General features: G+C 45.4%; 6 protein-coding genes across 6 annotated transcripts; 4 read left to right on the top strand and 2 right to left on the bottom strand.

Annotated features, from left to right (window-relative positions):
• Positions 1–3,511: 3,511 nt before the first annotated feature.
• Positions 3,512–4,165, bottom strand: EDB93DRAFT_1078941 (uncharacterized protein; the record flags this gene model as incomplete). Its single annotated transcript, XM_041445416.1, has 1 exon — positions 3,512–4,165. The coding sequence occupies one exon, from the start codon at positions 4,163–4,165 to the stop codon at positions 3,512–3,514; it is 654 nt and encodes a 217-aa protein (XP_041311216.1).
• A 3,721-nt stretch (positions 4,166–7,886) lies between these two features.
• EDB93DRAFT_1247067 (uncharacterized protein) lies at positions 7,887–9,642 on the top strand (the record flags this gene model as incomplete). The annotated part of the gene is made up of 10 exons (XM_041452534.1): positions 7,887–7,900; positions 7,956–8,069; positions 8,125–8,301; positions 8,355–8,626; positions 8,683–8,839; positions 8,887–8,935; positions 8,990–9,058; positions 9,108–9,242; positions 9,309–9,443; positions 9,535–9,642. The coding sequence occupies 10 exons, from the start codon at positions 7,887–7,889 to the stop codon at positions 9,640–9,642; spliced, it is 1,230 nt and encodes a 409-aa protein (XP_041311215.1).
• A 3,686-nt stretch (positions 9,643–13,328) lies between these two features.
• Positions 13,329–16,611, bottom strand: EDB93DRAFT_1126150 (uncharacterized protein). Its single transcript, XM_041448744.1, has 13 exons — positions 16,225–16,611; positions 15,950–16,175; positions 15,659–15,822; positions 15,409–15,611; positions 15,369–15,371; positions 15,196–15,337; positions 15,007–15,144; positions 14,843–14,939; positions 14,531–14,787; positions 14,236–14,480; positions 14,126–14,186; positions 13,920–14,054; positions 13,329–13,865 (listed from the first exon to the last, which is right to left on the bottom strand). Exons 1-13 carry the CDS (start codon positions 16,402–16,404, stop codon positions 13,647–13,649), a joined length of 2,070 nt encoding a protein of 689 aa, XP_041311214.1. The 5' UTR covers positions 16,405–16,611; the 3' UTR covers positions 13,329–13,646.
• On the top strand, positions 16,558–19,048 carry EDB93DRAFT_873698 (rab-GTPase-TBC domain-containing protein). Its single transcript, XM_041457771.1, has 8 exons — positions 16,558–16,777; positions 16,831–16,972; positions 17,026–17,321; positions 17,387–17,528; positions 17,623–17,949; positions 18,009–18,634; positions 18,688–18,950; positions 19,000–19,048. Exons 1-6 carry the CDS (start codon positions 16,689–16,691, stop codon positions 18,624–18,626), a joined length of 1,614 nt encoding a protein of 537 aa, XP_041311213.1. The 5' UTR covers positions 16,558–16,688; the 3' UTR covers positions 18,627–18,634; positions 18,688–18,950; positions 19,000–19,048.
• Positions 19,049–20,704: 1,656 nt separating this feature from the next.
• On the top strand, positions 20,705–21,172 carry EDB93DRAFT_1101291 (uncharacterized protein; the record flags this gene model as incomplete). Its single annotated transcript, XM_041447091.1, has 2 exons — positions 20,705–21,017; positions 21,066–21,172. 2 exons carry the CDS (start codon positions 20,705–20,707, stop codon positions 21,170–21,172), a joined length of 420 nt encoding a protein of 139 aa, XP_041311212.1.
• Positions 21,173–22,751: 1,579 nt separating this feature from the next.
• On the top strand, positions 22,752–23,530 carry EDB93DRAFT_1247063 (uncharacterized protein; the record flags this gene model as incomplete). Its single annotated transcript, XM_041452533.1, has 3 exons — positions 22,752–23,004; positions 23,059–23,166; positions 23,223–23,530. 3 exons carry the CDS (start codon positions 22,752–22,754, stop codon positions 23,528–23,530), a joined length of 669 nt encoding a protein of 222 aa, XP_041311211.1.
• Positions 23,531–26,169: the final 2,639 nt, after the last annotated feature.

The raw sequence follows: 26,169 nt of genomic DNA, 5'->3' as shown, positions 1-26,169 counted from the left end.
TTGTGGCTGGCAGATTTGCATAGCCAGAATATTAATCACATAGTTCACGGATAAGCAATCATGAACATACCAACGTTTACTGAATGCATGTGAGTTTACCACAACCTCTAGATCCACTGTGGTGATAGGAATGAAGCAGCATTAGTGCCGATGACGGGCTATCGATTCCCACCACCACAAAGTAGGTTTTGTATGACGGAAGGATTTTTGTTCCTTGAAAGTTTTGTGGGTAGCTCCAAGTTGCCGCTGTCGTAGGAATTTAAATGTCCTAAAACGACTTCGCGAGAACGAGGTCTCACATCAACGTCTCAACGCGCACCGGCCTGAATGTCTTTGTAAGTTAGTATTGTAACCCAAGAGCAAGCATATACTAAGTATTGAAGATGCATCATGATCAGAGATCACTTTTGAACTTGACCGTGAAAATTATGTTTCAGTAGTGTCTTAGGGTTACAGTTACCCGCGCTAATCCCTAGACATACTTTTGTAACTTTGCGCTAGTTCTCTATAATTTTTGATAAATTTGAGAGATCAAGTCAAACTTTAGCAAATTTTTACTAGCAACGGGAGATGTGGATGTATGATGGTTTTAGGCTTATAAGTTAGTTTGATACAACCTTCCCCCAATAAGAGGTGTAACGGGTCACTTATTTACCAAGTACTGAAAAAGCTAGAAAACTGAACCGGCGATTTCCTGATGTATTCGAGGTAGCCCAGAAACGCGTATATCAATGATCATATCGATCAACTGCATATCGTGTGATCAATTGACGACTAGGACAACAGCAGAAAAACGACCCACTGTTACGAACGCGCTCTATTTTCCGACACTTGTTTCACTACATCTAAGTAAGTTGGTACCATCCTATTGATACAAGACGCAAGGGGTAAGTCATGGAGTTGAATCCCGGATCCAAAGCCGATGGATACTCACATCCAATTTGCAAGTATAGCCGGAGCAGCATGAGTATGGAACGCCGCAAATTGAGTCATATGGAAGGCACTTTGGGAGGGACCTGGCACTGACGGACATAGATGTCGTCAAAGCAGCAACAGCAGCAAGGAGGAATGAAAATCGCATGTCTCTTGCTAGGTAATCTAGGATGCGTCGAGGGGATCCCGATTGATAATTCTAAGGGTCGACAGCTTGCTATATATGGTGCTTCCGGGAAGGTCAGGCTCGGTAGGTCCACCAGCCTGAATGATTGTGGCTGGCAGATTTGCACAGGCTCGGTAGGTCCATCAGCCTGAATGATTGTCAGATTTGCATAGGGAGAATCGCATAGTCCACGGGTAAGCAATCGATGCATGCAAGTTCACCAGAACCTCTAGATCCGCGGTGGTGATAGGAATGAAGCAGCATTAATGCCGATGACGGGCTATCGATCCCCGCCAAAACAAAGTAGGACAGATGGATTTTTTATTCCTCGGAAATTTTCAAGTTTTGTAGGTAGCTTTAAGTTACTGTGGTGGTGGTGTCGTAGGAATTCGAATGTCCCAGAACGAGGTCTCGTATCACCGATATCTTTGTAACCCAATAGTCCCATACCATGGCTATAACCGAGAGCATGAGTATTGAAAATGGGATTCTTGGGCCCGGTTGCGCATCATCCAGCGGGAGAACAATACTGAATTATGTTGTAACGCCAAACAGGGTGCTTACAAATCCTGATTTAGCCCGAGCCTTGATCAAAGCTTTGCTGGTCCTGCAGATATAGCGCGATTTTTTCTGCAAGGCCATCTTTCTCATCAAAGCTCTCGGGAACTCCATCTCTATCCTCTTCATCATCCGCTTCTTCTATGATGGCACCTCGTTCTCGAAACACGAGGTAGGAGCCCACAAACACCCGCGAATCACGTTCTAATAAGTGACAGCCTTTCGTTACATACACAATGTCGTGACGTGCAGACACTATCATGCGCGAATCGTGCGAGTAAGTACAGTATACAAGCAGTACAGGAAAAAGTTAGATCTAATTTTGGCCAAGTTTGCACGAGAGGTTTTCCCTGATGAAAATCGTAAGCAAGGCGAGTCACACAAATGTGTTTTATCGATTTGCGAGGAAGTTTTTCTAATGACATGTTATTCTAGAGTCTGTTCTAGGTAGCCCAGAAATTCGTGCAGCAATGAGCATACCAATCAACTGCATATCGGCGTGTCATCAATTGACCGCTGGCACAACATGAAAGCAGAAAAACGACCCACTGTTGCGAACGCACTCAGTTTTTCGGCTCTACACATGTATGTAAGTTGTCGGCCTATAAAGCACAAGGGGTAAGTCATGGAGTCGAGTCCCGAATCCAAAGCCGATAGATACTCACATCCACTTTGCAGTCAAGGCCGGGGCAGCAAATTTCTTTGGCTTCTGGGTGTCTTTGGTCCACGTCGCAATGATTATTCATAGTTATACACGCGGGTGGCATGCCTGTGGGGGGGCCCTTGCCGCTGACGGACATAGATGTTGTCAAAGCAGCAACAGCAGCAAGGAGGAATGAAAAACGCATATCTCTTGCTATGTAATATAGAATGCGTCGATGGGATCCCAAATGATAGTTCTAAGAGTCGACAGCTTGCTTATATATCCCACAAATCGTGCTTTTGGGAAGCCCAGGATCAGTAGGTCCATCAGCCTGAATGGTTGTGGCTAGCAGATTTGCATAGGCAGAATCACGTAGTCTGCGGATAATCTAGAATAAAGGCATATCAGTCTACCACAACCTCGGAATCCACGGTAGTGACAGGAATGATGAAGCGACATTGATGTCGACGACGGACTACCGATCCCCGCCACCACAAAGTGACAGAAGGATTTTTGTTTCCTATGAAATTATCAACTTTTGTAGGCAGCTTGCTGTAGTAGTGGCGGAATAAGTTAGATGTCATAGAACGACTTCGTGAGAACGGGGTCTCACATCAAAACCAATGTCTTTGTATCCCAACACTCCTATGCCACAGCTATAACCAAGAGCATAAGTATTGAAGATAGGATTATTGGGCCCGGATGCGCATCATCCTGCGGGAGAGCATTCATTTCAAGATACTAATTATGTTGTAACGCCAAACAGTCACGATGTTCACAAATCCTGAGGCCTGATTTATGGAAAGCAGGACAGCCGTGCTCGTTTTTGCATGTCACACATCTCTATTAGGCAATAGGACTTCGAACACCCTCAAGATACAATTCCAGTGCTGTACCCTAGAGCGTTAACATTGTTGGCATACAATAATACTAAGGTCTTATACCAAGAAATCTGTCTAATTGTTCTTCTCTAAACTGACAAATGGCTTCAATCCAAATCCTGGCCATCTGCAGTAAAGGTTACAAGAATGCTTGCGCTCAAACTCATCTACTATGCCCTCAATATTCCCGCCCCCAAAGACGTCAACTCCGTCATTTATGGACCTGTCCAAGAAAAAGGTCATTAAAAACAAACAAATAGTATATGAAACATGCACAGATGAGTCAAGATTTGAGGGTCCGTTAGAAGTGTCAAACTCCCTAAATTTGTGTCAGTCTTCATGAAATGGGGTGTTAAGGAGTGCGCTGTGGTAAATACCTTGATAATCCAAAACAGACACCAAACCTTCATTCTGCACATATTGAATGTGCTGTGTGAACGTGAGGAAAATGGCTAAATCATAGCCATATTGATCCTCATCGAGAGAAGGCATGTAGTCCATGTTGTGAATGAAGTTGGTAAACTCCTGGTTGTCATCAAACACGATGTGTTCTTCAAGAAGATAGATGGCCAAAACTGTTCCTGCCTTTGTGTTTGATTTTTCTCCTGGTTTTGAGCTGGTAATGCGCTGTCCATACCCCAAAGCAACACCAGCATCGACGAAATGCACATGAGGAATCTCAAAGGGCAGAGGTGTTGGTGAAGTGCTGATATGGTGGTCAATGTAATCGTAAGTGTAGTTGAGGAGTGACTTTGCCCAGTACATGACGATACTTTCTTTCAGGACATGTTTCAGCTCATCCACTGACGAATATCGCACAATCTTGAGTGATGATGCGGCAGCCTGACTTGTTGGCGGTACCCTATAAAATGGACGTTTAACGACCACATCATGCTGAGAGCATGATCCAAGACTGCTAGAAACAATGGGGGATAGAGTTAGCCACCCAGGATGAGCTGTTTTGAAAGCGCCAATTCCTATCATACTGTGGAGGGGAACATCAATTGTGAGTTGGCTGATATGCAAGTCTGAAATGTCAAGTTCAAATGTGCAGTATTATGGTGTCTTCAGGATTTCAGTGAGCGAACGGGTTGGAATTGGATAATATTCAATATCTTTGTGGTGCCAGTCAAAGACTGTCAAGTTGTTATGAAGTTCAGTGCGTTGAAACAACAGTGAATCACTCACCTTTACTCGAGACATCTCCTAGATTTGCGCTGCCTCCATACTTTAATGCCTCTCTCATAGAGTCACAGCCAGGGAGGCAAAGTGCATCCAAGCCTTTGGATAATAACGGTGCGGCTGCAGCCTTCTTGCAAGGAGGAGATACAGTGGTTGAGCAAGAATCACTCTCTGCTCGAACATGTGTCCACTTGGCTGAGAGAGAAGGTCCCCAATGATCCTGTGCTGAGTCCAAGTCTTTGGAACTCCCATTCATTTGAGTTCGCACCTTCCAGCTCATTCCCATCCTCAAAGTCCTCGATAGTGCTCCCATCCTCAAAGTCATTGATACTGGTGTCCCTGTCATTGAAGTCATTGATACCGGTGTTCCTGTCATTGAAGTCATTGATACTGGTGTTCCCATCATCAAAGTCGTTGATACTGTTCTCATCATTGTGAGCCACAGACTGATGAAGACGATGCTGATAGTAGATAGTAGTTAGTATGAGCCGTTAAGAAGCTGTTGACTCCATTGATACTCTTACCTCTTCAATGTTCTCTAGCCACTCCTTGTACTCAACCCACTGCACCGCTGGTACAATAACCATCAATGCAAACTGCTTAGATTTAAATGTTGGCGCTTTTTTCCCATGCCAAGAAGGGACTAAACATTGGGAGAAAAAATAAGGGACATTAGGCTGGTGGATGGAGAGATCAACCCAAGCAGCATCCCTGGACAGTGAACTCGTTGGTGCACCATGGAAAACCATTTCAAAAAAAAAAGAGTTTGGGAGTGACCGTATTGAATGCAAGGGAAATAAGTCCAGGTGCGTCAATCCAGGCATCAACATCCTTCTTGCCTTCACAGATGTTCTGCAAGGAATTCAGATCAGGATTACAAAAAGCCAGAGAACGAACACCAATGTTTATGCCACGCCCAGCTTTCCTCTGTGAGTTCCCCTCATGGACTGCTGTAATTTCCAACGTGATAGTTTCCGCCAGAGGTGGAGCATACAAAAGCTTTGCCCACCGTTCACTGCTCTGAATTATATTGTGTATGGTGGATAGAATATCCTGCGGCGTCAGCAACCCTGTGCTGGCCTAAGCTCTGTGAATGTTGCCAGAATGATGGCACCAAAATATCTGGTCCTGGCGCGCTAGTCCGACTGGTGCCACTGCCTGATGGTTGAGAGTTTGGAACCACAGGGGGTGGATATATTGTAGCTAGTAAACAAGTCAATGTTCCGAATGAGCACTGTCCAAAAAAAACTCACATTTTCTCTGCGCATCATTCACACTTTGACGTATGATTTGAGGATCCGGAAGATGACTCATACCGAGCCTCTGCACACTCTGTGAAGCAGGCCTCTGCATGCTCTGGGTAAGTGGTGCATGCTGACCTGAGACATTTGAACAAATTTAATGTCATAATTAGTCAATATAATTATTGTACTCACCTGAAGGTTGGACCGATGATGAAATCTTCTGCCAATATCCCACGTAACATGTTTCGCACACGAAGCAACTTGGCTGGCCAAGAATCATGTTAGTGACATAATGACATGGGTCATTCTTGACTATGCGCCAACGGCAAGCCGGTCTATCGCAGGTACGGTCTTCTTGGGCAACAGTGTCCTCTGTGAATTGGGAGACAAGTTCCATGGTAAGGATCTAAGGGTTGACTTGGATAGCACCGACTTACTGATACTTTATATGTCTAGTCCGTAACATGCTCTGACTCATCATGTTCCAATTCATCATGTGCATGTTTGACTTACTGGTATGTACTCTCTACTCTCCCAACTGTTCTGCAGGATTTATTGCCGATTAGGGAGTGGGCAATCCAGCAGTGCACAGTGGCACCTGAGCATCTGACTGGTGTGGTAACTGTCCTGCAGGATTTGTTATGGTGGATTCATCCCAGAGAGCAGGTATGTCACTCAGCTACTACCTTCGTATCCACTTGATTATTGAACAGATATCTAGGAATGAAGGGGACAAGTCTGGGAACTGGATTTATCGCTGACCAGGGAGTGGGCAATCCTGCAGTTCGTGATTTTTACTTGCAGGGAAATTCATCGCTGACCAGGGAGTGGGCAATCCTGCAGTTCGTGATTTTGACTTGCAACCACCCGAGTCAGGGGTCTTGCAGGATTCATTTCCGATTGCAATCACCACATAATGGCCTCCTTGGAAATTTGTTCATTATATCCTGCACTGCCTGCATCCATGCCTGAGTCGCCCAAGTATCTATTGGACCGAAACTCTGCGCGAGTCGCCCGAGTAACTCCATTTGTTTAACTCATTCTTCATAATACTTATCTATTGGACTGAAACTCTGCCTGTTACAAGAACATCTAGACGCTTGGGCCCCTACCATTTTTCTCCTAATCCTCCTCGTATCAGCCCTCGCATAATACCCTTACCCTGACCTTACCCTTGTCATCCTTGTCATCCTCGCATTTCCTTTCGCTCTCTACCTGTCGCTTCAGCAGAGCCAGTACATCTGGCCGGATCCTTTCGCTGACGAAGCATACCCATGCTCCGTTCCACCACCTGACTGATCCTGTGGACAGTCCCCTTGCCCTTACTGTCTGGATGGTAACCTATGATATGATGCACGACGCATCCCCTTTGCCCTTTTCCCTTTTTCGATCTCTGACTCAGTGCGCAGTCGCACATGTTACTTATACTTAGATCTGCAGTTGCACGATCGTGCCCCTGCGTGTTTCACTTCTTGTTTTAACCTTTGACTCACTTTCTTATCAAGCATGTTCTAGTTCACCCGTGTCTCACTCCGAACGTGCCTTCCTTTTATGGTTATGCCCTTTACGGATTACTTCACTTGGTAGTACGAGTTATCATCCACTAATACGCTTCCTATCCTCTATATAAACTCGCTACCATGTACCATATTCCTTAACTTGAATCTACTTGGTTCTTGACCTCCTACTCTCACCAGAGTGATCCCTTCTGCCTAGCCAGCAGTCTATATTCTATCTTCTTATCTGCTCTTCGCGGATAAGCCTATAGTCTCGATCTTTGCTCATCGACTTCGTCGACAAGCAAAGCCCCTGTTAACTAGTCGGACTTCTGTCCTTCTAATTAACGACGATCTTACGATTAACCTTCGGGTGTCGTAAGTCTTGGCAGATACAGCTCATCGTCTAGCATCCGCTTGACGTAAGCTACCCGATTCGGACATAGGCGTCAAATCTTACTTGCCGACACGTCGCCAAGTAAGACCCCTAACCTTGGGCTAGCCCAAGGACGTCCTCGACCATTGATGACACACGCTCTGTTTGAGCATCGCCAACAGATACCATCCAAGTTGTAACACTGCCTGAGTCGCCCAAGTCATGGTAACTCCATTTGTTCTTCTCGTTCTTATCCGAAACTCTATCCGACTCAGAATTGCACAATCCTGGTGTTCTATCCAAGACTCTATCCGACTCGGAATTGCACAATCCTGGTGCACTTAAAAGAGCCTCAATGCTATGGAAGTCACTCGTCTACACTCTGAACATCCTGGCATGCCTAACCAATGGAAGCCAACTTGTACGTGGACTTTTGATTTTCGGTGATGTCAGTGTAACTAACATTGTGCTGGTAGCACCTCTTGGGATATTACACCTCACATCCTGTGCTTGTGGAAAGCCCATCAGACCGACAAGATGATTGTTGAAAACTTGCAGAAGGTTATTGATACATCCCGCTATGGTATAGGGTCAGTTGAATGTTACTAATTGTTATTGTATCCTGACAATCTGTTGCGCGCGCAGTATTACAAAGTTCAAGGAGATATGTAATGCCATGGGTCTTCAGCGTACTCAGCAGCAGAACCACTCTATTGAGTCCATCCGTGACACCATGGTGGACCTCCATGAGGTGTATCCAAACACTGGTGTGCGAGAAATGGTCTCACTACTCTTTCATGAGAAGGATATGAGTGTATCACGGTATTTGATTCGTTTCCTACTGACCTGCAGTGAATTTGACCAGAAAATCACAGGAACGTGGTCATTTCATACTTTGCCGCATACAAGGCAGACCTGGTGCATCAGTGGAAAGCCCGTCGGCTTCAGTGGAGACAATTCTGGGCCGCTGGTGTGAACGACTTGTTCACTGTCAATCAGCATGACAAATGGCTTCAGTTTGGTCTTGGACTCCACACAGGAATAGAGCCATTTTCTGGCCGCATTATGTGGATCTGGGTGTGGCACTCGAACCGCAACCCTCAACTTGTACTCACATACTATCTCAACACAATCAAAAAGCTAGGTTGTAAGTTTATTCAAACTGATACCCATTGTACCATTTCACTCAGCGGTTTATGACAGACATTCCGATGATCACACAAAGCAACCCAGGATTTGAGAACTACGGAATCACTAATGCACACACAATGCTGCACCAAATGTACAATTTGTCGCTGCATGGCACATTGCAACACTGGTGGATGCACACCAAAAAGAACGTTATGCCTGAAATTGCCTGGTCCCAGTTGCACTGGTGTTTTACTCCTGGTTTTGTGAATTAGACAGGTATCAAGACCACATCAATAATACTGCAAAGAAATGGGATCGTAACAAGGTATTTTTTTGACATGCCATTCATGCACACCACTCTAACATTCCAAATGACTAGGTTCTACCTCACAGTGTGCTGAACCTAATCTATGACTCCCCTGAAGACTTCGGGGCAATGGATTTTAAGGTGAGTTTTATTCTTCCCACTAGTACATCCTCATACTAATACACACTAGGTAACCATTGATCAGGACAGCATAGATCATGTACGGCACATGTATATCAAACCCGATCATCCAGTATTCAACTTGGTGCCTCAACCCCTTGATCATTATATTCAACATCATTATGATGACCTTGGTCAGCCTCCAGTCACCCGCCAATCAGCTTGGCACATCTACTTAGATTTGCTTCATTCTATCTAACTTGCTGAACAGGTGCTGCCACCAATAGTTTATGGTGATTTTGATGAAGACAACTTGCCGCTCCTTGAACATCAGAGGGAGTTGTTATGTGCTGACGACACTTACATGGGCGGTGTACATGGAGGACTGGGTCTTGGTATGTCTTTTGTGTGTTAATTTAATTTAAACAAGCTCTATTCTAATGGATTGTAAGCTAGATGTAGCTGACCATTGCTGACTGGATTCACTCGTGGAGCAGGATGAACCAGATGCATCTTTACTCCCTGCTGATCAAGTTGTTGAAGAGGAAGGGTTGGTTGCTTGGTTTTCTGATGAGGAGCTCAATGACGAGACATATGAGTGGTAAATACCTGGTTCATGATATGTATGATATACTAGTAGTGACCCGTGGCTACGCCACTCATTCGCGTTTGAAAACAAATATCAAAATTTGCACTTTTGGCATGCTTAACCAACCAACTCCCCATGTGATACTGTCACATGACTGGGAAAATGTGGCATTTTTTCCTCAACTTACGTAATCTGTTGAGGAAAAAGTGCCACATTTTCCGGTCAGGTGACATTTAGTATCTATAAAGTAAGGGAGAACAGTGAGGGAAGTACCGGGAGCTCACATGGTTTTTGCTTGGGCTGCTTAGAGATGCTAGATGCCATGTGGTTTCGCTTACCTCGCTTAAAGCTCGATTTGGAAACTCATGTGGCTATCACGTGCATCCGCTGCCTGTTAGGGCAGCACGCATTTAAAAACATTTATTATTTATGAAATTCAAATTATACACAATAAATTCAACTACATATTAAGAATAGACAATTGAGAAATGGGAAACAGAAAAGGAGAATGGGAGAATGAGGGAAATGGGAGAACAAGGAAAATGGGGAAATTTGGAGAATAAGAGAACAGAGAACAGGAAAACAGGAGAAAGTGACAATAAAAGAATGGAAAAAACAGGAGAACAGGAGAATGGGGAAATGGGAGAAGGGAAAAGGGGACAAGAGGATGGGAGGATGACAGGGCGACAGGAGGAGGATGGGAGTGGGAGGATGGGAGGACGACAAGAGGATGGGAGGTGTTATGACTGGGATAGTTCTTCTGTCAATGGTCAAAGATAGACCAGTCTTGTTGACAGCTTGTTCTGAACTCCTAGTACAAGGAGGGTTCAGGATCAAGGGTTCCTACTAGACGAGCGCGGCGGCTTCTATCTAGGTTCAGCGGCGAGTGGTTTTAGCACTTCTGCCTATCAAGGGTTCAGGCTAAGACAGTGAGTGACTGTCTTAGATTCAAGTATCAGACTATAAGGGTGGGGACCTTATAGAACAGGATTCAAGGGGAAAACCCAGTAGATTAAGTTAAAGAATACTACTGTTGTACATAGGGTTTATATAGGTAACAAGGAGCGGTGCAGCTGCGTCAAGAAAGGCAACAAGATAGGAGAATAGTACAACCTATCAAGATAGCAAAGATAGGTGAAACAACCATGCAGTGCATGATAGTAGTCAGGTTACAATCAAGAAGAAAGGAAGTGCAGACAGCCCGCTTGATAAGAGAATAGCCGAGTCTAGATGAGTCTAGAGTTGGCGCTATGGTTACAGAAAGGAAAAATAAGTAGGGTTAAATGTTATTGTAACAGGAGGACGACAAGAGGACAGGAGGATGGGGCACAGAACACCAGACATAACAGCAGATAAGAAAATACATATATTCAATTGTACTTTTACTTTTGTCAAAACCCTGCTCAAAGTATGTAACTTATTTTGAAACTTTGATCACAACTCAGTGAATAAAATATAATTTATTTCAAAACCTGCAATGATTATTAGAACACCCAAAGTAGGATGAAGCTGAAGGCTAGGAAGCCAACAAAGAGTGTGAAGCGCTCTTTTTGCTTCCTGTGCCAAAGGCACAACGGGTGTGTGCTAGTAGTAGATTATTGAAGGAGGTTCATATGGTACACGGAGTCCTCATGTTGCACTTACCTACTGAGTGAGGCCGTGTAGGGAGTGACAACTCTGAGGACAATAAAAGATTGCTGAGACACTGGAGAGTGAAAAAAATCATGTGTATGATGGGTGATAAAGCATATAAAATGAAGTGTGTACAAAGAACGTGTTGTAATAGGATATGTGGCGATTCAGAGCACCACAAATTATCAATGTGTTTCGAGCTCTTAAGTAGCCCGATCAGACTTTTGTCGTTTCACAGAAGATATAAATGGAGGTTGTGAATCCAAGTGAAGAAAAATATAAAACATCAAGCGAAAAGACTACGTGTATGATGGGTGTGCATGTAAAATGAAGTGCATATGAGAGCTCGACTTGGAGTGCTGCAAATTATTGATGTGTTTCAAGCGACGTGTACAAAAAGTGATTGAGGAACATCAGGAAATCATGAGTTTACCTTTTTTACTCTTTTTCCCACCTTTTGCCACTTATTTCAAACAGATCTCCTTTTTTTCTGGAAATTGACAACTGCTTCGAAATTGAGTATTCCAATATGTTTGTTAGACCTAGGAGACATGTTTCATTGCATAAGACCAACAATTAGTTTGAGGTGTGAAGTTTGTGTGACACGTTAATGCTGATAATTTTCTTTCTTGAATACTCTCCTGAGCTACCATCTTGCAAATTGAAAATCCGAAAATTTGACAGCATGCTCTTATGATGATTGCTAATAAATCCTGATAGTCCAGTTGGGACCAGGCAGTAATTTAAGAAAAATAAGTAGATTCATTTCAAATAAGTGGCAAAAGGTGGGAAAAGGAGTGAAAAAGGTAAACTCATGATTTACTGATGAACTAGAGAGACAAGCGGAGATCTAAACCGCAACCAATAGTGACTTTTGACTGCTTTTTGCTCGTCTGAACCGCCTGAACTGCCTTGAATGATCAAATCCCCTTGTCCTAAGGACGAGGACCTAATTATTTGAAGTAACGAACCATTCTCCTTATTTTACACAATAAGTCAAAAAAGTCGTGTTAAGGACGAAATAAGGGACACAACGTTTTCCTCGTGTGAATAACTTGCGCGTTGGCGGAAAACTATGCTAGCAAGGCAAGCAAGGCGGGTAACATGAATGTGTTTTTATCGATTTGCGAGAAAGTTTTTCCAATGATATGTTATTCTAGAGTCTGTTCTAGGTAGCTTAGAAATTCGTGTAGCAATAAGCATACCTATTGGCGTGTCATCAATTACCGCTGGCACAACATGAAAGCAGAAAAACGACCCACTGTTACGAACGCGCTCAGTTTGTCGGCTTTACACATCTATGTAAGTTGTCGGCCTATAAAGCACAAGGGGTAAGTCATGGAGTCGAGTCCCGGATCCAAAGCCGATAGACACTCACATCCAATTTGCAATTGATGTCTTTGGGCCCGGCGGGGCCGCAGCAATCTAGGTCCTCCTCTTTTGGGTATTTTTGGTCCACGCCGCAAAGTTCACCTGCAAGTATACAATACATCTTGGAAGGAGACTTGGGGGGACTGCCGCCACTGACGGACATAGATGTCGTCAAAACAGCAACAGCAGCGAGGAGGAATGAAAAACGCATATCTCTTGCTATGTAATATAGAATGCGTCGATGGGATCCCAAATGATAGTTCTAAGAGTCGACAGCTTGCTTATATATCCCACAAATCGTGCTTTTGGGAAGCCCAGGATCAGTAGGTCCATCAGCCTGAATGGTTGTGGCTAGCAGATTTGCATAGGCAGAATCACGTAGTCTGCGGATAATCTAGAATAAAGGCATATCAGTTTACCACAACCTCGGAATCCACGGTAGTGACAGGAATGATGAAGGGACATTAATGTCGACGACGGACTATCGATCCCCGCCACCACAAAGTGACAGAAGGATTTTTGTTTCCTATGAAATTATCAACTTTTGTAGGCAGCTTGCTGTAGTAGTGGCGGAATAAGTTAGATGTCATAGAACGACTTCGTGAGAACGGGGTCTCACACATCAAAATCAATGTCTTTGTATCCCAACACTCCTATGCCATAGCTATAACCAAGAGCATAAGTATTGAAGATAGGATTCTTGGGCCCGGATGCGCATCATCCTGCGGGAGAGCATTCGTTTCAAGATACTAATTATGTTGTAACGCCAAACAGTCACAATGTTCACAAATCCTGAGGCCTGATTCAGCGCGAGCACCCTGATCAAAATTCAACGACCTATTCCGAATGGTTCACAGTTACACCCACTCATCTTAGACATAACATACATCTTATTCTACGACGCTTCCATGAAAATTCTTCGCTGTGCAATAGCTTGTGAGTGGTAAGTGAGCTCGAAGTATCCTATGTCGACCAGAAATCAAAGAGGCAGAAGAAAAGCGAAGATGAATATTAACGTTATCTAACGTTCACCTCTTCTTCATTGCTTGCAGGGGGATGTATGTCAGCTACACCAACTTCACTCCGTTGCTGATCCTGCAGATGCAGCGCGATTTTTTCTGCAAGGCCATCCTTCTCATCAAAGCTCTCGGGTTCTCCATCCCCATCCTCTTCATCATCCACTTCTTCTATGATGGCGCCTTGTTCTCGAAACACAAGGTAGGAGCTTTCAAACACCTGCGAATAACGATCAGGACTGAGTGAGGCTTTGTAGGGAGTGACGGCTCTAACCTTGGAGTTTTGTGCGGCACAGATTCCCTTGATTATCTGGCCCTCGTGCTTGGCATGAAGTGTATGTCGGAATGAGTGAGTCAGGAGAGGGGAAAGGGAACTGAGTGGCCAGTCTGGAGGTACGAGAGGAATGACCTGTAGATGTTGTGTATGAGACATCGTAACGACAAGTAGTGCACATTGGGTGTAAGGAGGAACACACTCACGTCAACAGCATCTAAACTCGCGGCCTGTGAGCCCAGTAGTCTTGTGGTTTGCTGAGGCTCCCTGCGAAATCCATGTGTCAGGACCAGGGCTCATGGGGTTCTAAACGTACCCGTCTTCCATGTAAACTTCCAAAAGCATTCTCACCAGCTCCCCCTTCCCCTCTGAACTCTTCTCCCTCTCCAAGATTCCAGGACTGCCCTTAGCTGCGAATAGCGCGCCCCATTCACCCATTCCGCAAGCTTCGACAGCCTTTAGAGGAACGACGATGCCCCCCGTCCGAGCGTATGTCTCTGCCGAGACGGGATCTCGCAGCGTGAGGGCTAGTGCGCGGAGGGCCATCCTGTGCATGCCCATCTAGAGAGTAACTTAGCAGACAAGAGACATTGTATGTCAAAAATACCGACCTTGCCATCAAGCAACGCCACTTCCAAGCCAAGAACTTTATCGAAGCCATTAGCAACAATTTGTGACTTGATCATTTCAGCATTATATCCCGATAAAGCCTGAAGAGCAAACAAGGTTTTGAGCCGTGCGCGTTTCGATTGAGAGTCGGGTGCGGTCGATACGAAATATGTAAGGAAGGACGATTGTGGACGTTGAAGCTGCGTAGATGGAAGGGAGGGTGTATTTTTTTGTGAAGATTGCGAGGTGTAAGAAGCGACTATTATTTATGCACTGGGATGAAAATTTGAGTGACTAGCGTGGATTTAACGCACATTTGGCACGCCAGAGCTTCAGAGTACACTCATTTTGCAGGCACTCGAACAGCTCGTCGACACATGCTTGCACAAGCTGTGCATGGAGTTCCGCGTCCTTGTCAAAAAGATGCACAGTAAGCTTCCGTGATAAATGTGGGGGCACAACGAAACGAGCAACATACATCTCGCCTTCTCACAATGACCAGCCACTCCAAGAATTTCCTTGCTGCACTGGAATGTAATTGTTGCAACTCGGAAAGAATGGCGAGATCCTCCTCTCTGTCTTTTTCTTTTGCGGACCGCTTGGTCGACATGAGAAGCTATGCCATAGCGCGATCAGTTTCGCACATCTATTGCTGTCTCATGCTTACCATAAGCCCTCGCTCTGAATCTCGTGCTGTTAGCCATACTCCCCATTTTCGAAGCATCGCCCTGTCTTTTCCCTGTTTTGATTCTAACAAGGCAAACATATTACTCAGGGGATCCGACACGGAAGAATCACTATATCGTCCCCTCGACCAATCTAAGGTGAGAATTAGCATTGTCGCACCCTGATGAATAATGAAAAGTAGGGTCAAAGCAGTACCCACCCCTTCCAAATCTCCATCACTCGTCCTTCGTCACCTCTGGCCCTGAGTAACGCACATAGAGCACCCACTTCTCCGGCTTCGAGCAGCACAGGTTCCACAGCTGAAAGGCTAGCCAAATTCGTGCTTTCAAGGTGAGAAATGAGAGACGTGGTGTCACCCGATCGCGCGAATAATATAGCGAGGGCCGTATCCGTCACCTAGCAATTCCTTCAGAGCCATATAACTCAAAAATAGATATAATAACCTCCTGTTGCTTGTGTTTTCCTTGTCCCTTGAAGCCTTGGAGAACAGACTTAAGCATCACTATGGCTTCTTCCCGAAGAATCTTGTGAATCTCCTGGGCAGCATGCGCCTCACGAGTGGAGGGCGGGAGATGAGGGGAATAATTCCTGACTAGGTTTGCGGCAACTGTCAGTTCCGCCCAGACGGGGGAGAGGGGTGGGTGAGTCGGGTGCCGGGGTGTCGGAAAGAGGTAGCGGCGCATGGTCGGGAAGAGAAGGATGGGAAGGGCAATTTGATAGATTTGAATACTCACTGAGATCATCAACATTTGCCTCTATTGGCATTCGCTTTGCGATACCGTCGTACATGTCTGCTTCTTCGCCATCAATGAACAATGGCCGTGATAACTCGGGAAAGTAGGATACAAGAATACGGGGATCGAGCCCGCCTGCAAGAAAGTGTGGGGCTGCATCCACGAAACGCGTTTGAGAGAACAGAGAAAACGCAATAGCTTGATGTATGTATTCCAGTGTTTCCACCTTGGAGACTAGTCAATATTTGTCTGACAAGCAGATAAAGTAACAGCACCTCGTCAGAATCTAATGCCTGGACAGATGCGAAGTTGTTTACGAGGTTGGCAGCATCCTCTATATGGTTGTTTTCAAGCAGTGCCTCAACTTGAGATATGACGGTCAATTGAACCAGCGAATGAACAGTGTCCTGTCCGTAAACCAAAATGGAAGAACGAGGGAAAGGACTATGGCGCATCCTCAGGCTGGCAGACTTGCCAGTGCGTGTAAATCCTGACGAACTTTTAGTTCTTCGGTTTCAGGAAGATGCAAAAAAGTTAATAGTCGAGCGCGGGATGAAGACGTCCTAGCAAGCTTATGGTCAGAATTAGTTGTTACTACTTTGACATCATAAATATAACCGCAGTGTAACTGATTAGTAAGCACTTTACTTGCAGTGACCATTGACGAGGGCAAACTGAGGGCAACTTGAAACTCGAGTATCCATAACGCCCAGTACTTCCTGACAGTGGGCTCGCTGTCATGCATGACGAAGACACGATAAACTGGGATGCACTGCGAGCTCAGAGCCTTCGTCCTGGTGGATTCGGAGAGGACAGAACACGTGTCTGGTGCGCGGATATGTTGGTTTTGCTGAGCTGCTTCACTTATGATATGCTCACAGGCCTGCCCTGCTTGGAGTCCGCGTTCCGTCAGAACCTCCTCCGTATGCAGAGGTCTCTCCAGAACTTTTTACAAATAACATCCCCCATCCTGACGAGCGTCAAGTGCGTTTGGACACCGATCGGAGCTTTGTCATATATCCCGTAGGCAATATATTTCATGGCTGATTTTGCACGAGTGTTCGAACATGTCACAGGCAGACGACAACGACGAAAGTCGCCGAACTGTGTTGCAAACTTCTCTCAACAGTTTAATTGTTTCCATCCTCCGAAAGCGTCGAAAGCTGCACTATTTCCAAGGATACCATGATATTGTTACTGTTGTCTTTTTAACTCTTCCACCGGAGCTTCAGCTCCCTTGTGTAGAAAAGCTTTCCCTCCATCGGTTGAGGGACTCTATGGGACCCACGTTAGAACCGGTATTAGGACTTCTCCGGATCGCGCGTAATCTTCTGCGTATTATCGACCCTAAATATGCGATGCTGCTTGAGAGGTACCTTAACACATTTTACGCCTTGTCATGCTCTGTTTATTAATACATTTTGCATTGCTTCATAGCATTGCACCCCTGCCGTTCCATGCCCTTTCAAACCTTCTCACCCTCTTCTCACACGAGGTACCCACTCTACCTCTTATTCAGCATGTCTGGGACTTCCTGCTTTGCCGAGAGCCTTTGGCGGTAGTATGGCTAGCCGTAGCTGTAAGTGATCTTTTCTACGGCCAGTACTATGACACCATTCTGTGGCAAATATCGTTGTTTGAGCAATTCCATTATTGACGCATATATCGTGCAGGTCATTCTCGTTCGAAAGCCCGACGTTCTTCAGTTAGCTGTAGAAGACGAGGATGGGATGATACATTCAGTTTTGAATGCTCTGCCTTCACTCAGTGACGATTCCGAAACAGCAAACCACGTTCTCTCCGATCAGGTTATTCGATCAGGATCACCGGATGAGGAAAACGAAGTCACCTTCAACACAGAGGAGACGAAGCGGCTTTCAGATACACCCGACGAAAACACGAACGAGCTTTCTACAGGACAACAACAAATGATCGAACAACAGCCGGTCCCTCGTTTGACAGAGAATGGAGTGCCCAAGAATATCATCGATGGTCAAGTCGTACGTGGAGAGAGCGATGTGGCTGTTGAGGTACTGATTTTATTCGGCCCTTGCAATAGCTGGTCCCACCCAACCCACCGTTTTTTTCTAAACCGACATCGCCACGTACATCGCGTTCTAGTTCTCGCACTGCGTCCCGTTCATCATCATCATCACCACCTCAAAAATCCTGCCGGTCTCCAATTTCACTTACGTCCCTTCTAACACACGCTGCACAGCTCCTTGAAGCTTATCCTCCCACCCTTCCCGAGCTTTGCGTTAAGGACATACTTGGGCCTAAGAGCGTTGTGCACACGTGGAGACCTCCTCAAGATGGTTTCTCCACACAATGGGATAATGAACGTGATGACGAGGCAGAGAGCTGGGTCGGGAGCCCTGATGTTGTTATTCCGTTTATAGAAGATGAAGATATTGAGGAGAACGAAAATAAGCGAAAGACGAAGTCACGCAAAGGTCCTGTCACAAGGGACCGGAGATTCGTTCTCTTACACCGCCTGCGTCTTCGGTTCGGACTACTCACTTTCACGGAGAAACGGATCCTTCTGTTAGGTGCGATAGCGGTAGTTGGCCTTGCCGTTGCCCTTCGTCACAACAGGAGCTTTTCTGAGACGAGGAAAGGGTGGATGGCATGGGCATGGGCATTCGGCGGTGCAATTCGGTTTAGAACTGTGGAATGAACCAGACTGTAAGTACTAGTACTATGTTCGAACTACTTTAATGCCAATCGGTCTTCCTAAGATTATCTATGCATTGTATCACCGAATAACTTGACATTTTTATGGAACATTTATTGAGTCTTCGAATGTTAGAACTCTATTGCAGGCGCATTCTGATCGATTCATGCGACAAAGTCTTTATTTGGTATAGATTTACCATTATGGACAGCATTAACATTCACTGGTGAGGCAAGGCATCGACCACAGCAGCCATTTCGAAAAGAAACCGTTCCTTTCCACACTTTTACAATCAATGATAATAATCAGCATCAACAGGCAGTTGAGGTGATCTAGACCAATCAGAACGTTCACAATATCTGATGACATCTTTAAGCTATACCGGCTATCGAGTATGGATAATTCAACGTCGAGTTGAAGAACGAGGATGCTCGATCTTCTGCACTGCCTGCTCTATACTAAGGACCGCTGATCAAATCGGGTCAGTGTTTCTAGCTAAGCTTTTGAATATTAGGAATGCGAAAAATTATACAACACCCCTGCCACGAGAGCTTGTCGGAACCACGGTGAATACCTTGCTTCAACCTTGCTTGACAACTTTTTAGGTTTTCTCTCACCTCCTTCCCCCCAACACGTACACATGATTATCGACCAACCGATATCTCCCGATCTACGTGATGTTGGACCAGCTCATAACAACCAACTCACTCAAGTGATTGCCGCAGTGCAGCCGGTTTTGTAATCATGAGTTTTTACCTTCAAGCTTCAAGATCCATCGGCCTTGTATTGCGTGTTCGATATCTTCAAGTTCCGCAGTACCGGTACGACTCTACCGGTGCGGCTTGTTTTTCGACGCGATCTATGTTGGGGCACACAGACTCGTTAGGACTCGTTATCGGTCATTCTCTCCGAAAAGCATCCTCACTCACCCACCACGTCATTCCGTGTGACATTGATAGCTCGTACTCTGTATGTTCTTTCTTCAGCGTTTGTTCTCACCCGCTAAAGTGAGATTGTTCTTGCACCTCGCACCTAATAGACTCGTATACGTGCAAACTTAGACTAGACTTGCTTGTTTGTATGATCTACAAGACAATCGAGGGAGGAGGATAGACTTATATTTTGCACATGATAACACCTCAAAATAAGTATCGGATCATCGGACAGGCGTAGTAACCGAGTGAAGATCAAATATGACATCTAGTAGTATCTAGACATATAAGCAACGGTTACAATTGCAAGGAGTTAGGCTCGGAGCTATTATCTCAGACTAGCCACAGCATGCTGCCGCTCCGAGTTTCTCTTGCAAGCACGTTTACAACAAGGAGCCTTCAAGTTGCTATGTTGTAGTAATGCTACCCTGATCGCATACTACATGGTATGTTGCTCCTTTGATGTCGTCGTACTAAGCTCACCAATAGGACGCGTATTACATTGCCGAGGCAGCATTCACCGGAAAGTGATCGGAGTGGATTAAAGCTGCAAGTGCAAGTGATCCGTACTTGAATCCCGTGCTCTACGGGACACTGCTAACTAGAACAAAGGGCACGTACCCCTCTTGAAAGAGCACAGTGCCGCATCATTAAAACGTTAATGATCAAAACGAATTCATGATCTTCGGCAATCACCACATAATGGCTTTCTCCGAGTCCCTAGTTCATATGAATTTACGGCATCGTTTGGGTTTCGACAATCCAATATTTTTCTGCTTGGCAATTAAACAAGGTATGTAGGCTGATACCCGTGAACAGACTGATGGTGTGTCTAAGTAACAAACTAGGTTGTTGTGCTCGATCCCTGTACGTTGTGGCACTGGCGGGAAGACGTACTGACATCGAGTCAACGTGGAGCATGCAATCGAGAGTCTGCTCGGAGAGGAGCGTGCAACATTGTCGAAGATGAAAACAATGGATAACGTTAGACGGCGCGCACTCGTGGAGACGACGGTGGATAAATAGTCTGCAGAGAACCCATTCAAACCATCACACCAATACTTCACTCAAAGCACTCCCAACACTTCATTCAAAGCACGCCAATACTACTACTACTACTTCACTCAAAGCACTCTCAACACTCTCAATATGTCCTTCAACGCAAACTCCCCTGAGTCGCACCAGAGCAAGGCAGACTTGCAGCGCCAGTACAGAGAGAACCAGGGAGAGGGATTCGCGGAGCTTCAGCAAGCAATTCGTGATGTGACAGACGGGAGGGTTGACCCAGCGAAGCGCCATGAAATACTGATCGCAGGCATGCAGTCTTTTCTGTTAATATTCGATCAACTAACCCACGACACTCCAGCTGCACAGAAAATCAGAGAGTTCAGTCGTCTGAATGAAGAGTTGCGCAGACAGCTCAACAGTATGCTTCAATCGCAATCGTCGTGGGGAGCGCAAGGTTCGTTACCTGACCTTCTGACTCGCGCTTATGCTAAACAGCACACAGGCCCCTATGCCCCTGTTAACTTCAGCACTGCGCAGTATTCCAATCAATATTACCCGGACCATGCTGCGCAGTCAGACCCGAACTTCTTTGGAGGATACCCCGGATAAGGCAGGGGCATGTAATTGACTGCGATATATCAGTGTCACGCCGCGGGAGCAGGATGGAGTAATATATACCTCACTATTTATATACACTATGCCTTGGTAATTCTTCTTGTGCTTTTTGGAGAGTGGTTGGATCACTCATTTGGAACTAATACGAATTTTATTACGGATCTACTTGGGTGATAGAACAATCAAGTTTACACATTCCTAAGACGCGGCTCGTTTTTGCTTCCGTCTCGTTATAAATATAATTTAGCACTGGTGTGGAGGCCGAGCATGACATGACCATTCCACTGCCATCATAAGAGTCGATACTAACGACCAACTTGATAAATTATCGATCAGTGCAACAACAGTGATCCTACGAAGACATTAAGAAATAAGGCTGTAGAAGTGGCATCGAGTTGGTATTAGATGAAAAATTAAATATAGAAGCTGAACCCCTCGATATTAATGAAACACGTGGGCCGGTTCTTGGCTCGAGGAAACAGCGAGAATGTGCCAGTGGTATGTTTGTTTTCCAATCATGAGGGCTTGATCAATGATGCCGCCGACGAGACCGTGTGCACACCATTTTCTTCCATGGATGCTGCATTGCATTGTGTCGGACATCAAACAAGATGCCAGGATCCCGACCACACCCGAACACTGACGAAATGGTCCATCTAAGAGCATGATATCCATAACTAGGACTCAGATGCGGCAGAAGTTAACTTAAAATGCAATATGTTATTGACAGTGGAACAGATACCATTCACTGCTCTGTTGTATCACAGTAAGGTCCACAAGGGTTGCTATGACTCATTGTCGCCAAGAACTAAGGGGTCAGCTTTACTACTCAAGTGCCTGTAACGGACTCCGAGAACATTGCACCGAGAAATGCTAGTAACTATGCGTATAGCCTCGCGTCGCGCTCCCCCAATGTGGAAAATTGCAGACTTCAAGGTACTGACGTGCAGCACTCCCAGCCAATGAGATTATGTGAAATTTCCCTTGTCTCGAACCAATGAAATTAGGTTCAGTGTTCCTGATCTCCTTTCGGGCCCGATATTCCGAGTGAAATTTGCTTCCATGAGGGCGGTACTTGATTTGTTTCGCGTATGTATGAGTATCGAGGAGAGACCTGAATAAAATATGTGCTACACCACGTTAGAAGTATCGAGGTGGAGAGAAGCGGTCGGATGAGTCTAACTGAGTAATTAATAAACCAGCACCACCGTCAGTGGCAGCCGATACGTCATACCCCTGAACTGGGCATGGTCATCCCTGACTTGAACACGGTCCTGTGCTCTGCGAGCGACTTTGACACTAGGATCGATTCGGAACAATGAAAACAAGGCAGCCATGTGGCATTTAGACCGATGTCATGAGGTAGAGGAGCCAGAGCATCTTGCGGCCGATGTCATCGTTGTGAGAGATTCCACAGCCACGAGCGTTTAGAGGAGTTGGTACGCTAATTGTGATTCATGCTTGTACCACATCTGAAGACGAGGCAAGAAATCTCAGCGCTGTGTGTGTCACCTTCATGAAGAAAGGTACTAGTAGCGAAGGCAACGGTTTAAGTATTTAACATACTTCATCTATGACTCACTGCGATTTAACCTCCTCCTCTGTCGATCAAGCACACTATAAGTCCTCGTGGTCTCCAAATCCAGAGGTTTTTGACATGAGCCACCACGATACCACAGAGCGTGCATACAAGCAGAACAAGTCCACGCAGCAAAAGCAATACAGAGACAGGGAGATCGACGGCTTTGCCGACCTTCGTGAAGCCATTCGCGAATCGACAGATGATCAGGAACCCCCCAGGACAAAGTACGAGATATTATCAAAAGGTGAGTACTTCGGAGTAAAAAATCGACTCACAGAAGGATTAAACACGTGAATAGCTTCACGACACATCAGGCAGCTTGACCTGATGAACAAGATGCTGCAGCAGCAACTTCACATGCTGAAATCATCTCGAATAAACGACAAGGGCTGCATGGTGGCACAAAGTAAGTGTCAACTTTTATTGGTCTGGTCGCAATTGTCTGATAAACGGATCGTACAGCGCAGGCACCTGCTACATCCTTGCAGTGGAATGGTGATGTCAAGTCGGTTGGCACGTACCGGGCAACACAAACACAAATCGTATCGCAAAGCTCGCCATACGATTTTTACATCGGTATGGGCTCAGGGATGTGCGATACTGCTATGCTGGAGAGTGCGCCGCGGCGGGACCAGACGAGCACCGTCCTACAATCTATTGATGACTTGAACCAGATTGACCAGTACTATACTCCGTCCTTTGGACACTGCTTGAACCAGCCTGAGTCTCGCATCTCCTACAATAAAAGTTCATACTATAAACAGAATTAATATATGTAGATGATACTAAAACTCACCGAATTTTCTTAATAGTAATGGCACGGGTGTAATGGATGGTTGTAACTGGTGTGAGGAGACATATAGTAATGGTAGTATGCACTTCGGCTCGGAAGAAACTTAGGGCCCGTTCGGCAACCGGTCGTTTCGTTTGTTTGTGCGCGTTCCGTTTTGAAACGGACGGACGTTGAACTGAAACGGATGCTCCCACAGGTGTCACACGCTGTCACACTTGTACGAACTACATCAGATAATCAATGATAACCATCAGTGTGCTGCTCGAGCTCTACAACCATGACCTCCTCATCATCACAGAAGAGAAAGGCCCTCAAAGCATCTCTGAAGGCCTCCCACACCTGCAGAAAGAGAGCTGCAGTACTAGCTTTTTGTTTGTAGTAGGACGTGCGGAACCGAACAGACAAGCTAGAGACTAGAGACAAATGAATGTATACTCAGTCGTACACTCGTGGTGTAGTAGACTGTAAACTAACCTAGAGACAAATGAATGTATACTAGTAGAGTCAGTAAATGAATGAACTATAGTAATGAATGTCTCACCTCAGTTGTACACTCGTGGTGTAGTAGACTGAGGTATTAGTAACTGTTCTGTCTGTATGTACTTGCGTGATTATGTAAGCTGTACTCGCTGTATGATAATCGATAAACAAACAACATAGCTGCTGCATTTTCAGCTGCTGCAGTAGCTGTAGCCACCTTACCCTATCTTGATAAGATTCCCCAGCATGATTCTATCTTGACGGGCCATTCATGGGTCCGAGAGCTCCTATCAGGTCATCCCCGTCGCTTCCATAATATGATGGGCCTTTCCAAGCCAGTATTTTGCTGATTACTCTATGAACTTGGTGAATATGCAGGCCTTGCACATTCAAGATATATATCTTCTGAAGAACAGCTTGCAATTTTTCTTCAAATCTGCCGTACTGGGGGCACAAATAGGGACATGCAAGAACAGTTCCAACATAGTGCAGATACTATTTCAAAGTGAGTGCCCAACATTACTATTTAAAATGCAGCAGGATGAATTTATCACTGTGACTGTACTATTAGGATTTTTCTGCTTCTTCTAGACATGGTAGTATCACCACAATTTTATCACCACTACGTCAGCCTGCCACCCAATGATGTAGTCCCCCCCCGAGATTCACGGCAATCCCAAGCTCTACCCATTTTTTTCAACACTGTCAGGGTGCAATTGATGGAACACACATCGATACCTTTGTTCCCAATGATGCCCTGACTACTCGCTACCACAATCGGAAGGGCCGCCTCTCACAGAATGTCCTTGCTGCATGCACATTTGATATGCGCTTTTCATATGTTCTTGCAGGATGGGAGGGAAGTGCAGCTGACAGCCGCATATATGATGATGCTCGATGGACTGACTTTCCCATCCCCCCAAATCTCTGCTACCTTGCTGATGCAGGGTTTCCATTATGTGACTCACTCCTGGTTCCATATCATGGTGTACACTATCACCTCAAGGAATGGGGTTGTTCGAGTCAAAGGTATGTTTTTCTTTCTGTTGATCAACCGTTCAAAGATGCTGAAAAATAACTAGACCAAAAAATCACCAAGAGCTTTTCAACCTACGACATGCCCAAGCCTGAAATGTTATTGAACACATTTTCGGTGTGGTGAAGTGTCAATTCTGGCTAATGGTTGCTGCCCCAGAATACAGTCTTGTGGTACAGACAAAGCTGGTTCCTGCCCTCTGTGTCTTGCACAATTTCATCCGTGTCCATGATCCAGATGATGACAAGGAAGGAGATGAGGAGGCAGAGGTGGACCCTAATCATCAGGTTGTACAGCAGAGGGTTGAGGATTTCGGTCATACAATCACACCAGCAGAAAGGGCAAGGGCAGGACAAAAATGAGACAATATAGCAGAAGCAATGTGGGCACAGTATATTGAGTATACTATGAATGAGAACTAGGAAAATCTATCTACATTTTTCCAAGTTGAAGATGAATGTACATAGAATGGAGAGGGACATCTGAAATAGCACTGTAGGCATCTGCAATAGCTACATCTTTGGTAAACAGAGCAACAACCTTGGCACGTTTGTCAGAAGATAAGGAAGCATCTGTACAAACAGCCTGAATGGCATTAATACATCATTTCGGAGTACTAGGAACATCATCAAGAAAACTAGTAGGATCAGTGAACAACATAGCGACAGACTCAAGAGCATCAGCTACTCCAAGAATTGCTGCTGGGCCAGTCAGCTTCGCATTGGAACATTTCTTATGGATTCCAGTTGAAATTGGTGATTCCAAAGGAGCACGTGCACGTTTCAGAACATGCAGAGTGTGAGAAATGGGTGCAGACTGGTGCAAATATGAGTCAGACAATGAAGCAAGCAAGTTGATGTACATACCACTTTCTCGTCAGCTGATTCAGACTCATGATTCCCTCCCAGTGTATCCTCACCTTCAAAGATATCATCTTCGTCATCAGGGAGAAGTGTACTTGGCCAAGGAGGGCTCATCTTGTACCCAAGACTATTAATATGCAGTGCCCCTTCGCCAGTTGCATGACAACCATCCACAACCACGATGATGTCATCGTAGAGGGGGAATGGTGTTGAATGCCAAACCTTGGCTTCAGGATG

The sequence above is a fragment of the Suillus bovinus genome, assembly GCF_016758785.1.
Source record: "Suillus bovinus strain UH-Sbo-P2 chromosome Unknown EDB93scaffold_8, whole genome shotgun sequence".
NCBI classification, from domain to species: Eukaryota; Fungi; Basidiomycota; class Agaricomycetes; order Boletales; family Suillaceae; genus Suillus; species Suillus bovinus.
This window is presented reverse-complemented; position numbering and strand designations above follow the sequence as displayed.

Bases quoted from the DNA above. Each gene is read 5' to 3' on its own strand.
- EDB93DRAFT_1126150 (XM_041448744.1), bottom strand. From the start codon at position 16,404: ATGCGCCATAGTCCTTTCCCTCGTTCTTCCATTTTGGTTTACGGACAG. The intron at 16,176-16,224 runs GTGCTGTTACTT...CTAGTCTCCAAG, and splicing joins AGGCATTAGATTCTGACGAG to GTGGAAACACTGGAATACAT. The intron at 15,145-15,195 runs GTAAGCATGAGA...GCTATGGCATAG, and splicing joins ATTCAGAGCGAGGGCTTATG to CTTCTCATGTCGACCAAGCG.
- EDB93DRAFT_873698 (XM_041457771.1), top strand. From the start codon at position 16,689: ATGCATGACGAAGACACGATAAACTGGGATGCACTGCGAGCTCAGAGC. The intron at 17,322-17,386 runs GTACCTTAACAC...ATTGCTTCATAG, and splicing joins TATGCGATGCTGCTTGAGAG to CATTGCACCCCTGCCGTTCC. The intron at 17,529-17,622 runs GTAAGTGATCTT...TATATCGTGCAG, and splicing joins TAGTATGGCTAGCCGTAGCT to GTCATTCTCGTTCGAAAGCC.